Source organism: Linepithema humile, chromosome 5 (genome assembly GCF_040581485.1).
Source record: "Linepithema humile isolate Giens D197 chromosome 5, Lhum_UNIL_v1.0, whole genome shotgun sequence".
NCBI lineage: Eukaryota > Metazoa > Arthropoda > Insecta > Hymenoptera > Formicidae > Linepithema > Linepithema humile.
In genome coordinates this window covers 9,178,674-9,201,169 of record NC_090132.1, presented here as the reverse complement: position 1 = coordinate 9,201,169, position 22,496 = coordinate 9,178,674, and the positions used below count along the sequence as shown (strand labels likewise).

The 22,496-nt window shown below is 33.9% G+C and overlaps 2 protein-coding genes across 3 annotated transcripts; one reads left to right on the top strand and one right to left on the bottom strand.

Annotated features, from left to right (window-relative positions):
* Positions 1-1,367: 1,367 nt before the first annotated feature.
* LOC105674061 (organic cation/carnitine transporter 2-like) lies at positions 1,368-16,216 on the bottom strand. Its single transcript, XM_012370133.2, has 11 exons — positions 15,848-16,216; positions 9,055-9,140; positions 7,536-7,668; positions 7,215-7,443; positions 7,010-7,116; positions 6,176-6,330; positions 5,287-5,476; positions 4,808-4,940; positions 4,232-4,544; positions 3,470-3,654; positions 1,368-3,192 (listed from the first exon to the last, which is right to left on the bottom strand). Exons 1-11 carry the CDS (start codon positions 15,877-15,879, stop codon positions 3,031-3,033), a joined length of 1,725 nt encoding a protein of 574 aa, XP_012225556.2. The 5' UTR covers positions 15,880-16,216; the 3' UTR covers positions 1,368-3,030.
* Positions 16,217-17,771: 1,555 nt separating this feature from the next.
* On the top strand, positions 17,772-22,483 carry LOC105674060 (uncharacterized). Of its 2 annotated transcripts, none has more exons than XM_012370132.2 (8): positions 17,772-18,051; positions 18,750-18,833; positions 18,916-18,964; positions 19,042-19,123; positions 19,213-19,338; positions 19,442-19,642; positions 19,742-19,920; positions 20,003-22,483. In XM_012370132.2, exons 1-8 carry the CDS (start codon positions 17,932-17,934, stop codon positions 22,099-22,101), a joined length of 2,940 nt encoding a protein of 979 aa, XP_012225555.1. In that variant the 5' UTR covers positions 17,772-17,931; the 3' UTR covers positions 22,102-22,483. The 2 variants fall into 2 exon arrangements, with proteins under 2 accessions (XP_012225555.1, XP_012225554.1); XM_012370131.2 differs by having other exon boundaries at positions 17,773-18,051; positions 19,039-19,123.
* The last annotated feature ends 13 nt before the right edge of the window (positions 22,484-22,496 follow it).

The following is a 22,496-nucleotide window of genomic DNA, read 5'->3' as shown; positions in this document are numbered from 1 at the left end:
GGCGCAATTATCTCGGTCAAATGCAAATGCTAACGATGAAAATGCATGAAGATGCAAAGAGGAAGAGTTCGCTAATAACGTCATCAACCGACAGGAACTTCGCTGCTGTAAAATATCACTGGCTGCGGTAAGCGTCTAATTATCGATATTGCTTTTTTTTCGGGGGTGCTATCGTCGGTTTTATTTGATCGCTACACGGTGCACGACGGTGTATCTTTTTTGCGGATAGGGAAACCGTTGGCCCGATAAAGTACACGTATGCAGCGGATCGAAACCAAGCTGAGCACGGTGTAGTTAATCCAGGATAAAGGTTGTACATAAGTGCACATGCATGATACGCGGTGCTAAAGATCCGTCCGATACATAGACACGTATCCCTGGATTTATAGAGCACCAGCTGAATCGAGAAACCGTGCTGTGGGTCGACGAATCGTAAACACGGCCGATTTCTCAAGCCAGCCGAGATGTAAAGCGAACCGATCACATCCGGCGTGATTTCGGTAACTGTAACAGCAAGTAGACATAATTAAGTTAACATCTCGTTGTTTAAATATATCAGATTATCCGCGATATGAATATCAATATCACAAATGCAAATGCATTTCAGATTTAAATCCACCCATATAAAATTAATTGAATTTTTTTTTTTCACTCTTTAAATTGCCAATTCAAGAAATTTTGCTGCGAATAATTTTATTCGGAGAAACATCTTTCTTTTAAAGTAATATTTTTTTAGTTTATAGCGTAGAAAAAAACAAACGTTTAAAAAACAAACGTTTGCACCTGTCTGACTTCGGGCGTATTATTATTGATAAGACAAAGGCCATCGCGTTACAAAGCTTCGTGTACTCGACGGACTAGCGGAAAGGAAGGCAACAAGAGCGTGTGTGTGTTCCTCAAGATTTGTGGCTCTCAGGACGAAATTTATTACGGCCTGGGATGTTATCCGTATACATAAAATAACAACGCGCATCGCGTGCTACCGTGTGCCCTGTTGCATCGCCATCGCGTTCAGCATGCTTTAATTTCAGCAGGTCCGAGTGCGACGAAAATTCGCGTAAAATATGCGCATTCGTATCCGCGTTAAAAATTGAAAAGGAAAGTACTTCGCACACCGATAATATCTTTCATCGTTCTAGAAAAAAGTTATGTGCCATACGTGACTGCGAGTTTACAGCTACGCGCTCCGTCCTCCGTTTTCCAGAGGACGGTAACACACAGACGAAAACATGCAAATTGTATTTTCATTTACTTGCTCTGCACAAGAGAAACTCGTCTCGACGCGATAATCCGAAACTGCATATCCTTTTCGGGCAAAACAGTCGAAATGCATTCCTAATGTATTTAGCAATAAAAGTACGACGATAGAATTTTTAAAAGAATAATGTATTTACATTTTTTTAATAACGTTTAAAAGCACTTTATAATTTGATAAAATCTGATAAAATAATTTCTTCCTTAATAATGTTGAATCTTTTGCAATGACAATATATATCATTTTACACGCTCGCATTAAATATCCTATAAAATATTTAACTTTAAAATTACATAATACTTGTTAATATTTAATACTTTCCGCTTCTTCTGTTTTAAAAAGTATTAGCGGTTGTTTCAATAGGCTCATTAATTCTCAAGAAATTAGTTAATTTTTATAAAAAATGTAAAATAAAATTATTACAACTAAATTGTACAAACTGTTTTCATAAAAATCAGTTTCTAACATTATATATGAATAATGAATGATAAAAAAAGGAAACGCAATAGCACTTGCTAACATCTTTCAGTATAAATAAAAGAAGCGTATTGCGGCTGCTTGGCAATACTTCAACAATGTAACACTTCTTGTATTTTTGCAACTGCTTTCGAACTGCATTCAAACGGTTAATCAAAAATATTAAAGTTTTGTTCATTAAAAAAAAAACTCGCTCTTAAGTATCTCTATAATATTATATTGTATACTATCTTTACGTGCATTACTGTTTCAATATGGCCGCAGTAAGATGCTGTATACAATGTACAATGAACAATCTACAAAATGCAATATTTTACTCGAATAATGAAATTATATTTTTAATAATAAATTAATTAATTACAATAAGAAAATGCTAAAAATTAATCTTGACTCTTAAAATGTTAAAAAAAAAAAAAAAAGGAAAATAGACGTTGATGTTTTCGTATAAACAGTTGAATTACGCTATATAATACATGCGATACATTTGAACCATCTTATCCATACTAACGGATGCGCGATAATAGTATCAGTAAATCATTCTCTCTGCGAAAACACGGCGAGAAATGCACACGAATGTGACTTTTGCATTTCTCTGTACTCATCTTTACTGTATACGTCCTACGTACACGATGGCTGCATTTTCACGAGATAATAGGGTGAAGCAAAACATGTAAAAGGAATTCACCTTTAAGAACATGTTAACGCGCAGGATACTGTACATAAATATTGTCCCAGGAGTACAAATATTATACAAATATGATGAACCCGTGGCATTGATCCGATCTATTCCTATTAACACCTCGCAAATTACGCGCGCGCCGGGAAGGGAGGAGATTTCGGAAGACTTCGAGATATCGCGGGAAACGTCGGGACTTTACCGGAAGATATTATAATCCTTCTTCCGTGCGGATAAACGCCGGGAGTAAGACAAATGACGGCGGAGCGCGGCGGTGGTTTGCGGAAGGTAAACAGTTGCGCGACGGAGGAGGAGTACGCGCCGTGCTTATTCAAATCGCCGACAGATAAAATCTGCGAGAGCATGTTGCAAGACATGGTTTCACCCGCCCGGCGAGCACGGCGAGACTGGCTCGCGCATCAATTACGCCGTATATTTTAGACATCGAGTTTTGTAAGGACCACCCCTTATCTGGCGTCGCGCTGGGCGCATCTCGGAACCGCGTTGTCAGTAAACTTTTAAAAGCCACTGCCGTTCCTCCCGTCTCCTCTTCTCTCGCCCAGTAGACTTAACGCGTCTTAGCGCCTCGCGTTGCACTGGTGACGCCTTAAGACGCAGAATTTTACGGTTCCCGTTTGACTTGCACTTTACCGATGTTTTCTGCCTCCCACACGGTGTCCGGAAGTTTCGTCCCCACAGTTTCCGGGAAAATCAGCGACAGGAGACCCGCGATTATGCCGATGGATCCGAACAGGATGAGCGGTAGGGACGGCATTATTTGTGCCTAGAAAAAAAACGAGACATACGTGACGACAGATTCCTCATCGAAGATTTTCTGCGAATGCTAAACTTTCGGAGTATTTTACGTTGCGAAAAAATAATGTTTACTGAAATCGTTATTTTCGTTTCTGCATATTTCGCCAACGTCTTCATATTTCGTCTGTAATTACGGAGAAATAGCTGATTGACGCGAATTTGAAAGACATTATCAAGGCCACAGTTCGGATAAGCACGAATTCATTGAGACATCTGTTTATTCCAACGCGCGTCTGTTGACTCACCAGAAGAGGCGTTTGCGGCGATAAGATTGACCCGATGCGACCAGTCATGCTGCAAATTCCGAGTAGGGAATGCCTGAGCGTCGTCGGGAACAGCTCCGCCGTGTAGATGTACACGGTACCAAACGCCATGGTGATGAACAATTTCCCGGCCAGGTATAAAAGTAAAGGCCAGTAACTCTCGGTACCTGAAACAGCGCGGCGATAAATCACCGGGATCGTGTGCCATAGCGCGCCCATTATAACCCAACATAATTACACTGCGAACACGCGCGTACGCGGTCGCGACTAAGCCGAACGATGCTAGCACGTGGCGTTATTTCAACACGTTCTTTGCATTGGGGCCCGGATTACACGTAATATACAACGGCGGCGTTATACATTTTACGGCTTATCATATTTTCGTGCGATTATAGCCCATTTCCGCGCGCGCGCGCGATTAAATTTCGCGATTCTAACAAAGACGCGCGCGAAATGTATAGGAACACAAAGATCGTAGCGAGGGAGAAGGTTAAAATAAAAAGAACATTGCAGCTCGTTAGCGATAATAGCTCAAAATTCCAAGAGCGGCAAATCTCAATTTTTAATCTGTCATCATTTTCCACTTTGCATTCTCTTAAATGCGCGTTAATGATGATTCTAAAGATGCAATCTTTGATTAAAAAAGAAATAAAAACGAAATTTCTCCGAGATAACTGCAAATTCCAGCGCTTTTCAACCCATGATAAAATGGTCCATTTCTGTCCGAGGAAATATTTTTTTTACCTGTCGGTACGAATTGGATCGCGAGGCAGAACGCTCCACTCAGCAGGAACGAGGCGGAGAGCGTTGGTTTGCGACCAATGTAATCGGTCAGCAGCCAGGTGAGGCAGTACGCCGGTATCTCGACCACGGCGACGAGCACGAAATTGATGTACTTATCTCCGGCGAATGCCACAGAATTCAACGACAATCCGTAATAAACGAACGTGTTCGTGAGCCAGCAGAACGAACAGACTAGCAGCCGAATGAGTATAACTGAACTGTGCAGAACTTGAACGATCGGCTTCCTGTTATCTGATTCCACTAACTCACTTTTCTAAAAAATTACGTCAGTATAATTGCCAATTATTATTATTGAAATCATTACTTCGCGCCTTAATATAGTACTAACAAGAAAACTATCAAATATTAGTTCTATTTTCGATAACAATAATTAAAAAAGACAAATAATACCACTGGATATTCGCGTAATATAATTATTTTTAAACAATTAAAAATTAATTTGCAAATGAGATTACCAAAACATGTTTGCGAGGGAAAATAAGAAATATACAAATGTATATAAATGTATAACAGTACCGTTTCGACCTGAGCAACGTTCAATTTCTCAAACAAACTGATGGCCTCCCGCGTTACTGGCAAATTATTCATTCGTGCCATTTTGCGGTACATCTTCTCCACTTCCTCATTTTTACCCTTGGACAGTAACCACCTTAAAAATAGAATCAAGTATTGCACATATAATCGTTTCAGATAAAATAGTATCAAGAAATAATATTATCTATTGCGTATATAGATTTGAGAAAGTTCTTTAAATCGATTAAATTAATTAATAATTGATAAAAAGTTGCGCTAAAACCATTCACATTTTTAATCTCTTTGTTTTTTAATTAATACAGTTGATTATAGTTTTTTAGTGTAAGTTTGCGGATAGATATCTAAGAAAATCTTTTAATCCCATAAATTGTAGATAATGTCCGCTGATTAAATCTTGCTAATCGATCAGAAATGACGTCTCGCTGATACGCGAATATTCATTAAGATTAAAAGAGATTTACCTGACTGATTCCGGAATTAGCAAAGGCAGAAAAATTGTTAACATTCCCGGAGCGTACACCACTTGAAGAAGCGTTCGCCAAGATCTCAACCAACTTGCTAACAATCCCAACACGATCTCACCCATACCGAATATGCAGCAAACGATAGTACTTCCCAAAACTCTGTTTTTCACCCCCGTCATCTCCATGGCTGAAAACGAATACACATTACACACACACACACACACACACACACATATAATAAAATTATCGATAATCATTGATACAAAAACCACGTGAATGAATATATATGGATTAATACATCGTATTTTGATCTGAATATCCCGCGATAAGATCAATTTATATATCGAATTTATTGAGATTATCTATAATCAATTAATTCAATATCAACATTTGATAAGAGATATAAACGATAAGTATATCAATCACTGGTTTTCAGAGAATGTATCTCTAAAAAATTTTTCGAGTTATTCCGTGCACCATACAAAATACAGTATTTTCTCTCTTTCCATTTTGCGTAAATGCAATCCAAAAATTTTGAGAAAAAGCTTTCATTTTATTGCGACGCAGTTCGTTAGTTTTACATTACCCGGGAATTTTTTGTCACAGGGCATTTTTGCGGAAATCTTATTATATATCTTAATGCACGTCGCGCATAAAGCTGCAACTGAAATTTTAATAAGCAACTAAATAAACACGCGATAAAATCCAGAATAAATAACGCCAAAATATTCGTATTACCCGTGTCGCGTATTTGCTTTCCAAACACGAGTAAAGAGCATCACATCGAGAATTTACTCTGCCGCCCGGCACACGTAATAGAACGAGAATAATATAACAGGTGTTGCATATTTTTTCGCCCGGAGTTATTGTCGCGTTATTAGCGCACCTAAAATAAATCCCGCGCTGTAAATTCCTGCCGCGAAGAGAGCGTCGAGGAACTCGAATGTGAGAAACATCCAATAATTCACGGAGAAAGAATGTATCAAGCCACTGACTCCCGCCAGAGATGTTGCCAGCGTCAAAATGGTTCGTCTCCCGTACCTAGAAATAGACGAAAGAATGAATGCGAGATGCATCTCTGTTGTTCTGGCAAAGCGCATTTTTGCTTTGCCGCAATCGCGAAATTCCTCGCGATGACGCGACGCCGCGCTTTCTTATCGAAAATGCGTGAAATCAGCGAACTGCAGAAACTTCGTTACGCATCATTTATCAAACCTCGCATTACGTAAAACCATATATATTCTTAACTAGGAATTTAATCTCGGAACCATTTGCGATTTATCGCCGGCTGCATAAAGAAACGTAATAAGAGAAATGTTTCGCAATATAAATAGCTGATTATTCCCATCCGAATAAGTCTAATGCGTTCAAGAAAGAAAATATAAAACAATGATAATAAATTTTACGGCGGTAGACCTTCGCGAGTAGAGATATTAATAAGAATTAATAAAACTTGTCATTGCAGGTTGAATTTATCGAGACTCATGCATCTGCGTCTTCCTCGAATTACATTGTCGATTTAATTAAAGAACATTCAATACAATTAGCGTCATCCAACTTGCAATTATGAAATAAAATTTAGAAATATATTTATTTTCTTAGGTGGCATAGAGATATTTGAAATCAAAATATGAAATTAAAATCATATCGACGACGAACATTTCGGATTGTGTTGATCGGTTAATTAATTGAAGCTCAAGAAACGTTGTACCGATCTCACCTGTCAGATATATATCCGGCAAACATCAAGCCGACGAACTGACCGGTATTTTGCATTGTACCCACTAACGTGAGCTTCCATCGATTAGCATCGCAAGTGATGTCCCACTGCATTGGAAAAAACAATAGAAAAAATGAATCTGTGTGCATACCATTAATCTCGCCGAGCCTTAGAGAATACGTGCTGATTAAGCGGATCACTATACCTCGCTAAGAATCGTACGCTCATTCGGATCGTAAACCCAAGAATCGCAATTACGAAGTTCATCAGTGAATGACATTTCTGTACACATATTCGAATAATTCCGCGGGTTTTCCCGCGTACGGAACCGCGTGCAATGCGAAATATCACCATTGATTTTCGGAGCAGAATCATTGATCCATAATGGATGGAATGTCGTATTTCCTAGATATTCGCATTCCGGCACTAAACATCTATATAAAAAAATTTTTATATCAAATTTATTCTAAGATTTTAGAGAAAAATATATTTTAAATAATTATAAAATTTACATATGCGTACATACCTGTATTTAAGTTCACCTGCAGTAAATACGTAAGAAAGCGTGTAGCCTGCCGATAACATTAATGGCAGAGTAATAAATGTGAACATAATGGTTTGATAAAGCCCAAATTTTTCTATATTTTCTATTGATAGAACTACAAGAAACAAAATAAATAATTTATAGTAAAAGATTTAAAAGACACTTTAATAAAAAAATTAATATATTTAAAAAAATTTTTTAATATCAGAAAAATTCAGAAACAAAACTAAATTTTGGTAGATTTTCAAGCAGAATTATTATTAAAAAATTAATTAATTAATGGAACTTGTCACTGTTGTGTATTATCACTGTAGTTCGAATTTTTCGAAACTTTTCTGAAAATATTACACATGAATTGTAATTGAATTGAATGTCATTTTATCTGCAAAGAAGATATAATATTTAGTCACTATCGCATATCTGCATTTTTTAATTAAAAAGTTATAATGTGAAAATCAATTACATTATTGAAAAATATTTAACCAACCAAAATATATTTATCTATTATATAAGACATATCATCATGACAAGCGCGTCATGAAAAAACTTCTTATTACAGCTAATTTATGTATCTTCTCTTATTATATGTAATATGAGTAATTATATGACATGTTGTATGACATATATACTCAAGTACACAGAAAATGAAGCCTAGAAAATAGCAAATTATATAATATTGAATAATCAGGTATATATAGAATCTACACGTAATTACAGTATAATCTCCGGTATCTCGTTAACGAGCTAACATTCATTGTACATGTATACTTAGCGATTTATTTAATACTACGCTAAGCAGTGATACTTAAACAACACTAACTGGAAGAATAATCCGGTTGGAACTGTAAGCCCACCTTGATCCCGTTTTCAAACGACCGACTAGACGACTAGACACGTAAATCTTTATACAATTCGTCTGTTATGCAAGAACTGAGCAATATTTATCGTAATTATAATTTCGTGTGAATGTTCTTAAAATTTAGATAATAGGAAAGAAGATATTTTGTTATATTAAATCAAAATTCCACAAAGTATTAATTAATTCTTTGCAAAACGACACAATTTGTTTTTTAGGTCGTTACGTTACGTTGAAAGAACCAACTAAAATTCTATTTCACAAATGCAGCAAGTTTAAAAAATTGTTAAAAATAAAATTTTGCATTATACAAAGTAAATTTACTTCTATTTTTCTTCGTCTTTGTTCCTTCTTAGATAAATATAAATTGGGTAATTAAAGAACGGGGAAAATGTAAAACATATTTCTAATATTTTTACGTTTTCCATAATTCTGCATATTTCTTTTAGTATGCGTTTTGTATTTCGTTGTCTTTTAGTATGCAAAAGAACTTTATTCTATTTATTCTTGACATTATTATATCTTTTATTGTAGTATATTTTTATTACATAGAATTTCCTTTCTTAGTCTGTTCAAAACTATTCCTTTGACGGAAAAATACTTTTGCATTAGCAGATTATGTTAACATGTGAAGATTCTCCGTACCATTTCTTTGTTCTAACTGCAGCGGGTCAGTCTCGCTCTTTTTCGAGCAGCACGGCATCATCTCGTCGTCTTTTATATCTCGTAAGCTGCAATCATATTCGAAATTTATATACCACACCGCGAATCGCCGCTGCGGCGGCCGATCGAAAGTTCAACCTGACGCTTTATGTTTCAAGTTTCCTGGGAACATCGCGAATGAAAAATGATGCCAGTCGCGCGTCGGACTTGGGCGAGCATTACATAAAGAAACGGGATCAGTTCCCCCGCGAAGGCGGCTACAGAAAGCTTTTCCCCATAAAAAGTGCCGTGGGAGAGAGGAACTGCCCTCGGAAACGACTTTTCCGCCGAACAGCCGGCTACCCCGGCGGTATATAAACAACGTATGCATATAACGACGATGCAGAAGCTGGGGTGTTAGCGGTCCACCGGCAAATAACGTAAAAAAATAGCATAAAAAAAATATAACACGTGAGAAATAAAAGTAACCAGAGCGTAATAATTATTAAAGACAAAAAAAAATGTAACGTCTCCGCGCGATGTAAAGCTCTCTGCGTTCGTGTGATGATACGACTAGATAAGACACGGATTAAATAATTGGATTACAGTATGAAGTCCGGAGATGCATTCTCAGCAATGGTCAATACACAAAAACAGCGCAAAACCACTGTGCAGAGAAATTGTTTCCGTCCATCCACCTTATCGCGCCTTATCGCGAAGCGTTTTCGCAGATAGTAAATATCTGTTTTACAATGTTAATTTGAATGTATATATAACATAATATGTAGATATTTCTAGAACATTTCTTACTTTCTTGGTCCTTTTTTCACAAAATTGCACTTTCTGGTAGAAAATGTACAATATATCGTACTAGCAAATAATTATAAAATATTTGTAAAATTTTCTATAGTATCGTGAAGACTACGTGCTGACCTCTTGCAAGCACACGGTAAACTTCTACGTTGCACGTGATTATTGATTTCCGAATACAGTGCGGGAAAACAGAAAAAGCCACGTTCGAAGGAAGGATTGAAAAGAAATCGGGACGCCGAATCAAATAAAGTAATCTTCCAATTGTGTCAAATCGTTGCTCGAAACAACTGTGCAGTTTATCCTATTGCGTCACGCGAAATTGTTTCAACTCTCGTACAGTAAAATGTACAAAGAGTAACTGGCCATATTCGAGTTTACGACAGCATTCTGATATCGCATTAATGTACACAAACTGTCGTCGCCTCGTGAATTCGTGAAGTTTATCCACTTTCGCGATTTATGCGCGACAGAAATTGTTTCTGTGAGAGCGAGGTTTACGAGAAACTAGATAATGTTAATAAATTAATGGAGCGTGTCTTAATATTCCGATCATTACCTCGCGCGCAAGGTGAGAAAGTTTCCGCGAGTCAAATGGCCGAAGTTAATCCCAAGGACATTGCGAGTTTACGTACTTTAGAATAGCATATCAGTGAGACAACAGAATAGATGATGAGTTCCGCGCCGTGTTTTTTTTTTCTTTTATAATTCACAAAGGTTTCTCGCGGGATAATCCAGCGTTATACAATTATTACATACAACACCTCGATGAATTATAAATATCAGAAAGCAAATATTTAGCTTGAATTATAAAGCAAAGACAGTTCTGAGAAACGTTACACTTTGTTGATTGCAAATAATACCGACATAATTAAATTATACTTTAGTATACTAAACTTTCTCAAATAATAATAAATAAAAAGGCAAAAAAAGCCATTGCTAGTTATAGTAGTCAATATCGTTTTAACCTTTGACTAAGTTAAATAGTTTTCAATTCTTAATCATGGTTTAACCTCAATAGTTTATACGAATTTACACTCATTTTTGTTCACACCAGACTTGGAAATTTCATTCTCTGACTCTTCCATGATATTATTTTACGAATACATGGTTTCATTATTATCACTGTTAATTAAGAATAATGGCACAAGAAAATGTTACTGTATTTATTCCACGCTTTGAAATTTCGACATATTTTAAAATTGTGTTTACTTTATATTTATTTTGTGACACTGAAGAAGGCTTAATTTAGATCGAAACGTTTGTCATTGTACACCAAGTGGAATTATATTGCATGAATAACTAGCAACGGCTCTTTTTGCCTTTTTATTTATTATTATTTGATAAATTATTGGAGCCTATACTTTACTAAATTGTATTTACTAAACTTTCTCTTTACTTTGACAATCAGCAACAATTTACGTAGAAGTTAAGCCTGTATAATGCGAGCTGACTATCCAAACAATACTTAAGCGTTATCTTTTCACTGAACACTTCTATATAATTCAGACTACTGGATCTCTTACAAAAGCTTATCGCTTGATAAGCGCGATGATAGTCATTAAAAACGATTAAGAGAAATAAACGCACGTTCTAAATTCTATCGCTATACACCTAAGATGCATAATATCAGCTTTGCAATTACACACGCAAATAGTATCAGCGTGTACGAACATGTGCGATATGTACTTTGGTGTTTTGTGGCAGATAACAGCTGGAACTACCGGCGATTACAGCACGTCGTACGTTTTCTCGTATTGTGTGCACTCGCGTTTCGGAAAATACGACGCGCGACGGACGGATGGACGGACTTTACAGAGATGACATTTACGATCTCACTTTTATCGCGTCTGAGCGAAAACGTTTCCGCGCGCGCGTATCCTTGTCGGACGAATCTGCATATTCTATTACCTTAAAACGGAGCGCACATATCCGACGTTCTATCACAAGCACGGCGTCCGGCCTTTCGCGTTCTGGAAACTCGTCTCCACTCGCGCGAGATACGTCACATACTTTTTGCAAGTTCAGAATCACGATCACCGATACGCGAATTAATGGATCGCCGGACACTCGCTACATACATGCGCGTACCTGCTTGTCCCGTCTGACAAAGACAGCGCAGAAATTGTCTTTGGAGGTAATCACATTCCTCAGTGCTGACCGCAATATTTAGACAAGTGGGAGAAGGTAAAACAATAAGAGGGGGAAAGACAATATCTTAAAATACAATATCTTCTGAAGAAATGAACACAGAAAACCATTGGACAAATGTATGCTCCATTGAAAAAACGTTTCGTGTATTTGGATGAAAACTTAGAAAAATATCCTTGAAATGCGCGGATTAGACCGATCCGATAATCACAAACATGTTTATTAATATCGTAAATATTGTACGAAGATATCGCCTGAATAAGCGTTGGAAGCGTTCTGTAATAAAATTTTATACACGTTTTGCACGTTTTGCAAAACAATTTTAATTAAAATCTTTAAGTTGAGAACGGATGAGTATTCGATTACTCGTGAATACGCAGGGTATTAAAAGCCACTTTCTGATAAGTTTTTTTTGCCTGGAGTATAATCCGTGCAATGTAAATTACGATGCATTACCAATGTACATTTCATAAATGCTGAGAGAATGACTTATTACGAGCGCGATTTTATCGCAAGCTTAATCGACGCTCTTGTTACTCGACAATGGCAGCAATTTAACATCTGTTCCTATAAAATATGAAATACTTTTTACGTTCGATAATTCGTATTGCAGTACATTTAGATAGAAGCTTTGACACATCGCATTCTATAATATTTCTCACATGCAATCCCCGCGCGTAATTTCATATTAATTTAGAGTAGAAATGTATCGATATTAAAATCGCAGAAGATACTTTCGATGTTGGCTAGTAGATACATTGAAAGGATCTAGAGAAATATCGTAACTGGTTTCAACCAGCCAGTTCTAGTTATACGATTGCTTCACATCTCGCGACTCTACAACTTGGATAATTGTTATATCACGTGAAAGCATATATAAACAAATCCGGAGACTTCCAAATAGATATAATATAATAATCATTCGCACTTTATGAACCTTTCGTAATTAATTTTTTAATATTTACTACATTCTTCAATAAATTCTGAATATTGTAATAACTCGCTTATTTTAATAACCGAATAATGTAATACGTGTAACATTAATAGAAAATTTCAATTTGATAAATCAAATCAGGTTAATTCATATAAACCGAGAAAAGTACATTAAAGGTAACATGAACAGAAAAAGGTGTATAATCAACGACATGTTGACAGTGCCTGACCCTATTCTATTTAGATAATATTGTTTTATCGCAGTCTACATTCGAGAATTATTTTCAATTTCATAATTTAATGTGTGCGTGTGTACATGTTGAATTGTGAGTTTTATTTAATATTTTTGATAAATTTCTACAACATATTTTACATATAAACAATTTATAATATAATATTTATTAAGCCATTTAATTGCAGACAAACGACAAAAAAATGGCCTTATCCTCGAATTACACTTATCTCAATTACAAATTATATCATAAGTATCTTTTCATTAGACAAATCTTAAGACTCTCTGATATATTTTGTACAATAATTTGATTAAAAAGATTAATTTCAATTAATTAGAAGAAAGCACATAAATCTACAAAAAATTTTATATTTTCACGATAAAACGTCTGATAAAATCATACATATGTAAGTACATACATATGAAAATGCATAAGTACATATTTTTTTTACTATAACCATTATGCACGTTCTAGAAATAGCAATATTAATTACTGACTAAGTTTATTATGCAATAACAAACAAGATGACTTTTCATAAGATATAGAAGAATGATGTTGCAATTGAGAAAATATGCGACGCGTACTTATATGATTAAATTTAAACGAGAAAAAATTAAAAAAAGACTCTTTGTTATGTAAAAGATGTGCAAGTTGCTTGAAGATAATAAACAAGCAGATAGATATTTTTATATTATTTGCTGATACTTTAATTATAAATGCGAAGCTGTAAATGATAAGTCTATATAATTATTATTTTCTTTTTTCAAAAACGATAAAATTTATCACTTTTATCAAAGATGAGTATAGAGTTTTATTGATCAACTTAATCTATATCAAATGATACTATCAGTTAATGATCTCATTATTGTGTATATGATTATGATTAATCATAAATGCCAAAATAATAACGTTAAGAATTGAATAACATAAACTACTTATCGCTTAAATTATGCTTTCGTGTGCTACGCTACATGTTCATGAACAATGCAATTTTATGCGCAATTACAAATAGTTCTTTGATTGGAAGAATAATTCCGATGTGCACGTTGGTAGCAAAAATATGATGAGAATAAAATAAAACTTTAAGACTGATCCCGTGACACTCGTATATTATAAGAGACGGTTAGTGTCTCTTTTTTTACCTTACAAAATGTGGCTAGAATCTTGATTATTAACGTATCGTGGCAATGAACTGCGAAAGGAACATACGTGAGAGGTTTGATGAAAAGGTGAAACAAAGTGTGAATGCTAAATCCACATGAAAGTAACACGTTCTCTGTGTTCAGCCGCGGGAAGAATGAATAATTCGAAACTTTAATATACTTTATAATAAAATTCGAATCTCCTTCTTTGACAAGAATGTTGGAAAAAGTTGCCATTTGTTGTAACTTTATAATTTTTAACATTAATCATCTTTATAATTAATTTTTAAATATATTAAAAATTTAATAAATAAAATTTACTTAAAAATACGTAAAAAGTAAATTTTATTATTTATTATTTTCTATAATTCTTCTTGAGATTTTTTAAATTTAAATTATAAATAATCTATTTTAAGTTACTTATAATTCAGTAAATATGGATTTTTGCAAAGAAAAATATCTTTCAAATTAATCAGAAAATTTTGTCACTAAAGTTTTAGCTATCGATATCACGCGTGCAACATGTAATAACATTTTACATACTCCAACGCACGTATGCATCGTCCGAGACTTTATCTTAATTATATAATGTAATTTAACAATACATAGTGTACATTTGTACTTGTTGCTTTGAATATTTAATTTATATTTTATGCGTATGCAAACTGATGTGCAATGATGTCAGCAGCAATGCTCATATAGCGACTTCATGAATAAAGTGATGAAAGTAAAACTGTTAATTGCTTCGTACATACACGTGTAGAAGCGTATTCCAATTTATAGTTGTCATTTTTCCATATCACAATAATATCATCAATAAATGATGATAATTTCATAACATCAAAATTATGAAACCATATCGAATGTCGATATGATCGAATGTCGATATAATTTCATAATTTTGATGTTATAAAATTAAAAGAAAGAAATAAAGTTAAACCAAACAGTTTCAATATAAATAAATCGTAATAATATTGATCAAATATTTAAGTTGTATAATTAGCTTTAAATCGTACACTCAAAAAAATGATCTTGCAATAATAGCTAAAATTTTCTAGGTGTAAAAAATTAACTAAAACAGATAAATGATTAGCAACTGTTGTGATATTGCATATGTAATTACTTAATCAGTTTAGATGACAGAAACAGAATATATATCTGTATTGTTTGTGAACTTTAAAAAGAAAGTTTCTCTAAAGCGCCTATCTATATAAGATCAATCACGTGTTCGATTATGCAATGAATAACATTTAGCAATGGTACCTAAATTTTTCAGATGCTATTGCTAGAACATTACTGCTATAAATTCTATATGTGACAAACAATGTTTTCACAGATACGAAAAATAGCGATACATTCTTGTTGCGATATCTAGAAATCTAACTACATCAGCGAAATATTTTTTTGAGTGTATACTCTACTCTGAACGCATCCTCTAAAAGTCATCTCTTCTAAACAAGCCACAAATTTGACGATCAACCGATGAACCTTCTAAAGTAAATTCACAAAGAATTTAAGCAAACTTACCTTTCAAAAGTCACGGCACCGTAGCGTGACATGTCTGATCGCAAATTATCGTTGTATAATCTTGCAAAATCACGAAAATAAGACAACTCACGCGAAGAGAAAAATGCTATCTCGTCGATATGGTATAATGTTTTGTTCCATGCGTACTACGACCGTTCAAATTCGGAAACTTCACTGATCGTGCTTAATCACACGATGAGCAGAAAAACTTCGCACTGCCAAAATAAACTGAAGTAGAAAACAGTTAGTGATTTAATGATTCAGCGGGCGGATGATGGACTAAAACGAAAGTCGAAGCGTTAACCGTCAGAAGCGGTATGTTTCTTCCGCCCCTCTTATCTGGCTTATTGTGGAACTTGGGTCAACAAACGACACGCGCATGGGACACAATAATATCGCATGAAATTAGTTAAAGTGTATCACTCACTCTTTCAGAGTACAACTTATTCATGCGTCCCGTTCGAGTCTGTTATACGAATGAGAACGTATCACATATCGCGAGATATGTCATCTACATGCATAGAAAGGTCGTCGAAACTTGTCAACTATATAGTGCTTTTCTGTCATACATCGCGCACGTGACGGATAAATTATCAGAAAATAACTTGAACTTCAGTCGATAACCTATTGACAAAGATAAAGATCTCAATCATAGATGATATTTATTATTACTTTTTCCAATTTAAAATCATAATCTCGATACTCATTTACAAAAAAGCACAGTTATGATTATATCTGCCAGGTTTAATTGATCTTTAAATATTTATTTCAATATATTATCAAAGAACTTAATATATATAAAAAACAAATATTTTCTTACAATATTTCTAATGAGAAACGTAGAGTCTAAAATTGAACCATATAAAATTGCACACGTCATTATATATATATATTAGGGAAAGTCAAAAAATAAAGACATTTTTAATTGATTGATTTTAATTGATTTTAATTGATTTTAATTGATTTGAGAATAAAAAAGTCTTTTTATTTTTCGTCTTTCTCTAATGTAGCAATATTAACAATTCATAAATGTAGCAAAATTTGTTTCTGTCGAAGCAGTAGTAAAAATAATGATTTTTTTAGGATTAAAATTAAATTCACAGTTCTATATTTTTTTTAATTGACACAATAACTTTTTATCAATTAGTTTCTTGCAATTTTTATAGAAATAATAAATACTTAATCGATTTTGCTGCTGCGTGCACTGCTCTTTACTTATTCTCGCAAATACGCTTAATAACATAATAATAACATTATTTGCAATCATTATACATTTCTTTATTTATATTGTAAATTTTGTTCATACTTTTGTCCGTCTCTGCAACTGATCTGCGTTCAAATAGTTTAACCCCAATTCACTCGGCCATTTAAATTAATCTACTCATTGTAGCATTAGTGTATAAATATCAACAATTAGATAGATCAAGTTTAATAGAAGCATGCATAAATATTTCTACGAAAAATTCCAAGGTGTACCTTTTGCCATGTGCAAAGTGTTTAATCTTTAAACTGTAATGTAGGTTTGTACGAATGATATTGAACAATTTATCTCTCTCTCTCTCTCTCTCTCTCTCTCTCTCTCTCTCTTTGCTGAATTTATTTAAAAGTACTTATATCTTATCATTATCAATTTGTTGAAGTAAGAAAGATATAGGTTATTACAAGAAATATTACTATAACAATATAGTAATACAAATCACGTAATATAATGTTAAATAACTACAGTTAATATTTGTCAGAAATCAATTACGTTCTTCCAATTCATGCCTTTTTATTCATCATGTAAATAATTTTTTATTTTCTAAAAACACGCTCTCCTCTATATTAGTCATCAATTTTCATTCTTGCACGCTCGTTTACATTGATATAACGAATTGTTTTCCTTCTCCACGCTTTCTTTTATGATGTCAGACACAAGAATTCTTGAAATTACAGACGATTCTACTACCATGTGGTAGAGAGGGTAAATAACAGAAGGTAAATAAACAGATACGAAGGTAGTCGTCATTGACGCATCAGCATTCGCGTTTGTCACTGGGAAGTTTGACTGTGCGCAGTAACTCGCAAAATCGTAAGTTGGTGAGATGGGTAAAATAACACAGAAGATCGTCGACAGAAAAGAAGCGCCGAAACCGAGCCGAAAGCGACGGAAAAAGGAGCTCGACAAAATACATTCAAAGATCTTGAAAGCCAAGAAGACATTGGTATGTTTCGCGGGCGTAAATGTGCGCTCTGTCTCGTAATTATTCCGAATCTTTCTTCGAGCCTTTATCCTGCTCCAAAAATCTTTAAAACAGATTTTAATTTATATTTAGGAATTTATCTGGCTCGATACATGATAAAATAACCTTGAAAAGTAAACGTGAATTGTGTTTGAGCTTTAAATACATGTGCGTAGTATCTCTACTAAACGTCGCACGTGTGTTGTTGATACATGTTATGATTGTTATATATTAACGCTTTACATAATTAAATGTACGTAGAATAGTTAGAGATATTGCTGCGTAATTATTGTTTATTGTTACATATTCAAAATAATCGCATTGGTTTTGTAATACGAATAAATAGCTGTATTCTAACAAAGTTAGGTTAGTTTCGTGGTGTGGTGTTTACTAAAATTATTTACTGATTTTTACAAGTGAGAATCTTTTGTCTTGTAGCTGGTGTTTCACAGAAATTATTAACTAACATTTTTCTAATTAAAACTATGTTTAAATAATTCTGTAATGTTTATAATATTTTCCAGAGAGGAAACTTTAACATGTAAAAGACAGTAAAATTTTTATGTGAAATTTTTAGATAAATTATTATATGTGCGACAGAAAAATGTAATTTACATGTATAAATTGTTGTGAATAATTTTCATATATGTGAATAAAATATACTCTGGAATTTATTTCAGGATAATGTGGAAAAGGGAAGCTTTAAAGATAGACAAAGAAAGCAAGGCCGTGCAAGAATTTGCAACAGACTTCTACCAAAACTTGTATGCAATTTTATTTAATGATCATAATATTCTATTTTCAGACTGTATTATAAATATAGATTCTTTTACATTATTATTTCAGGATGCTGGCATATATAGAAATGGTACAAAGAGTAAAAATATTCGGAAAGGTATGTTTATTGCAATTAATTTGTTGTGACAGTAAAACAATAAAGACAATGTTGATAATTATAATATCTTACAGCAGAGACATCAGAAAATATATTTGATAAAGCCCGGCTAAATGCTGATGCGTTAAAACTTTTTAATGGTGATACTCCAGAATCAAAGTAAGTATATTACTGATTCGAAAGTGAAGTAGTTTACTTCAAGTATATATATTGAAATGCTATTACATATGTTTCTTATTTTTTTATAGATGTATAATAGAAATATCATCAGATGATGAAACTAAAAAATCTCCCAATAAAGGCTTTGTAAAACATAGTTTAGAATGGACACCGGGTACTCTGGAGCAAAGTCCAGATTTAACAAAGGGACAGTGGTATGTTCATTGATTTAAATGACATTTACTATGATTATAAGCTATTTTTTCTTAAATATACATATAAAAAGTGTTTTATAAAGATTACGTGTTAATATTATAGCCAAAATAAGAATGTGTGCATTAAAAAGAAAGGAAAGGATAATGGCTTTCAAAAGGTAGATCCAAATAAAATTATAAAACAAAAAATTAACGATGAATTGAAATATGCCGTTCAAAAAGAAGATATATGCAAGCGGAGATTGTTCCAAAATGATAAGGAACAGTTAACGAACAAAGTGGAAGCTATTACCACTCAATCACAGTAAGTAAAATCATAAATCATGTTATATTTATATCTAAGATAAGAAAGAGAGAAAAGTAGATTGTACAATAATAAAATAAAATACTTATTTTTTTTTAGAATGTATGATAACACCGACCAAACAAAAGACAATAGAGAGAATGAAAAAAAAATAGAACAGAGTTGTTCAAAAGATAGCGAAAGTAAATCTTGGGATCCATTAATTCGCTATACAGAATTTTGTAAAATAACTTCTGCTGAAAATTTTGAATCCAACTTTCTACAGAATTATCAACCAGGTACGTATAAAAAATGATTAGGATTTAGCTTGTTAATGATTAATTTATTAATTCTTCTGTTAACTGTACATAACCATTTTAGATCCTGTTACAACAACATTACAAAAATTGAGACATGCTTATACTGATACTTTTCGTCTACAACTTTTGCGTGAAAAAAATAATCAAGAATTAAACGTGGAATCGCCTGCAGTGTCTGAGGAGTATCAAGCGTGCACAAACTCTAATGTTTCACAATTTTCACCTGTCGAATTTGAAGTTCCTAAATGTATCGAAAACCATACAATTGCAACTCGTCTACAAGATGTATCTCAGAAGAATAACAAATCTCATTTCATACAAAATGCGGAATTTCAAAAAAGCAGTGGCATAACACCTTGCAGCTCTATATCTTGCTCAACACAGCAAAATACTTCTACAACATATGACACAAATAGCTTTATTGTGGAAAATCAGGAGAACAACGATCAATATGCGAAACAATCATCAGGTATTAATCAGCTTCCGAGACCAGCAAGTTTTTGTTTCGTGAACGAAAAAAATCCAATCCACTTAGGTTCTCAGAGGGTATCTAAACATATTAGTCATCCTTCGAAAAGTAATTGGAATAAGGATAATTTTCATATCGATATTTCTGATCATAGGAATGCACAATGCATTGATAACGCAAAATATGTGAAAAATTTGATTTTTACAAGCGATTCTGTGTTACCGGCAAAGGGACATTTATCAAAAGATTATTTCCATGAAAAGCTATCGACTGATAACTATCCATCAAAGGACACACTTTCAAAATGTGACGATAAGGCAAACGTGAAAAATGTTAAGCGAGTACCTACCATTCTCCGTCGATGTAACGTTATCATTAACAAAAACAATCATTCTGTTCAAATAAACGATGATTGTCCAGAAGACTTGTATAAGAGGTCTACAATGAACTTATTTAACAAAACTCCAGATCAGAATATTAACAACGAGTTTTATGAAACAGAGTTTCCAAATATGTTCAAAAATCTTGCTACACCTAGCACAGTAAGCGCACGTAATCGATCAAAATTGTCGGAGTTTCAGAGTGGACCGATGGAAATAAAGGATACGCGAGAGTCTCAGGTCGATGAGTTTGATATAAATATATGTTCCGACGAATTGAGCAGAAGAAGAAATAAATTTTCTCGATTTGACGAGTCTTCGCACTCGCAAACTTCTGAAACTTCATACGATACAAATGCATATTCCGAGAAATCAAGTCAGCAAGAACAAATTGCGTCAAACACGAGGAAACATCTTCATTCAAATTATTGTCCGATTAATTACTTACAACGCGCAAATTTTCTGAATATCGATGTAGAGTCGACGAAACGGATGCAACAGACTACTCGACAGGCTAAGTTGCATACACGTGAAACGAGCGATACCGGTGAACGCGATCAGAATCAAAATATTCTTTTTAACGATGTTAACAACAGGATGATACCGACTGCAACGTTAAGCTTCTCTCAGAACGTTCAAACTGACAAAAAATCTAGAGAACCCACATGTGAAGAAACATTTCACGCAAATTGTAAGAAGAACCAAACTAATACATGTCGTTGCAACGAACAATATCTTTATTTCGATTCCACCCATTGTTCACGTAAATATAATAATATGTCACAAGCGCAGCATTTTTGTGAAGATACCGTGCAGCCCAAAGCTTCATACAATATAAAAAGCTATAACAACGACACTAATGATTGCATTAATCAGTCTAATGGTATGCGAAGCATACCATTGTTACCAGTGGAGCAAAAGCACAAGCCATGTATGTACTTAAAAGTGACCGACGATCAGCCTCGTGCTATGTTATTGCAAAATGTCACTCAACCTGTAAAATATTTGGCCGTGAAAAACGAATCAGGTATCCAACGAATACCTGTATACATAAACGACAGAAATATTAAAGTTGCAGAAAATGTCCCGCTAAAAGTAGTAGCTTTAATGGATTCGAATACTCAACCAAAAGCGTTTCCACGAGAAGTTGTGCCGCAAGCAGTACCGCTACAAACAAATGATCTGCAATTTGACGATTTTGCGACACATAAGACAAACAATCAATTTGTCGTAAAACACTTAAATCCTATGAATACGATACTGCTTAATCCAGATTCACAATCCAGCATTTGGTACGCTTCAAGTTTGTAACAACAGACGGATATACGATATATAAATATAGATCATAGAATGAAGATTGTATGATCGTATCGCGCAACGATATAGCATATCGATATTATATTTCTTGGGAGAAATATTGTCATTGCGATAAAAAAGGTATTACAACAACGAAATACGTTTGTTAAGATGAAAGCATTCCTGAGAGGGAGAGCGAACTTATAAGTTAAGTATACTTACATATACATAAGTTTACTTACGTTACAGTCATTTTGTAGAAACGCATAGAGAAACCCCGAAAAGAGGAGTAATATATTTTTGTAAATGGGGCATTTTTGTGTGTTGATGTATTTGACATATATATGTTTTTCCTTATTTATCTTTCTACAAATATAAGACACAACGCAGCACCAGATATTTTCTTAGCG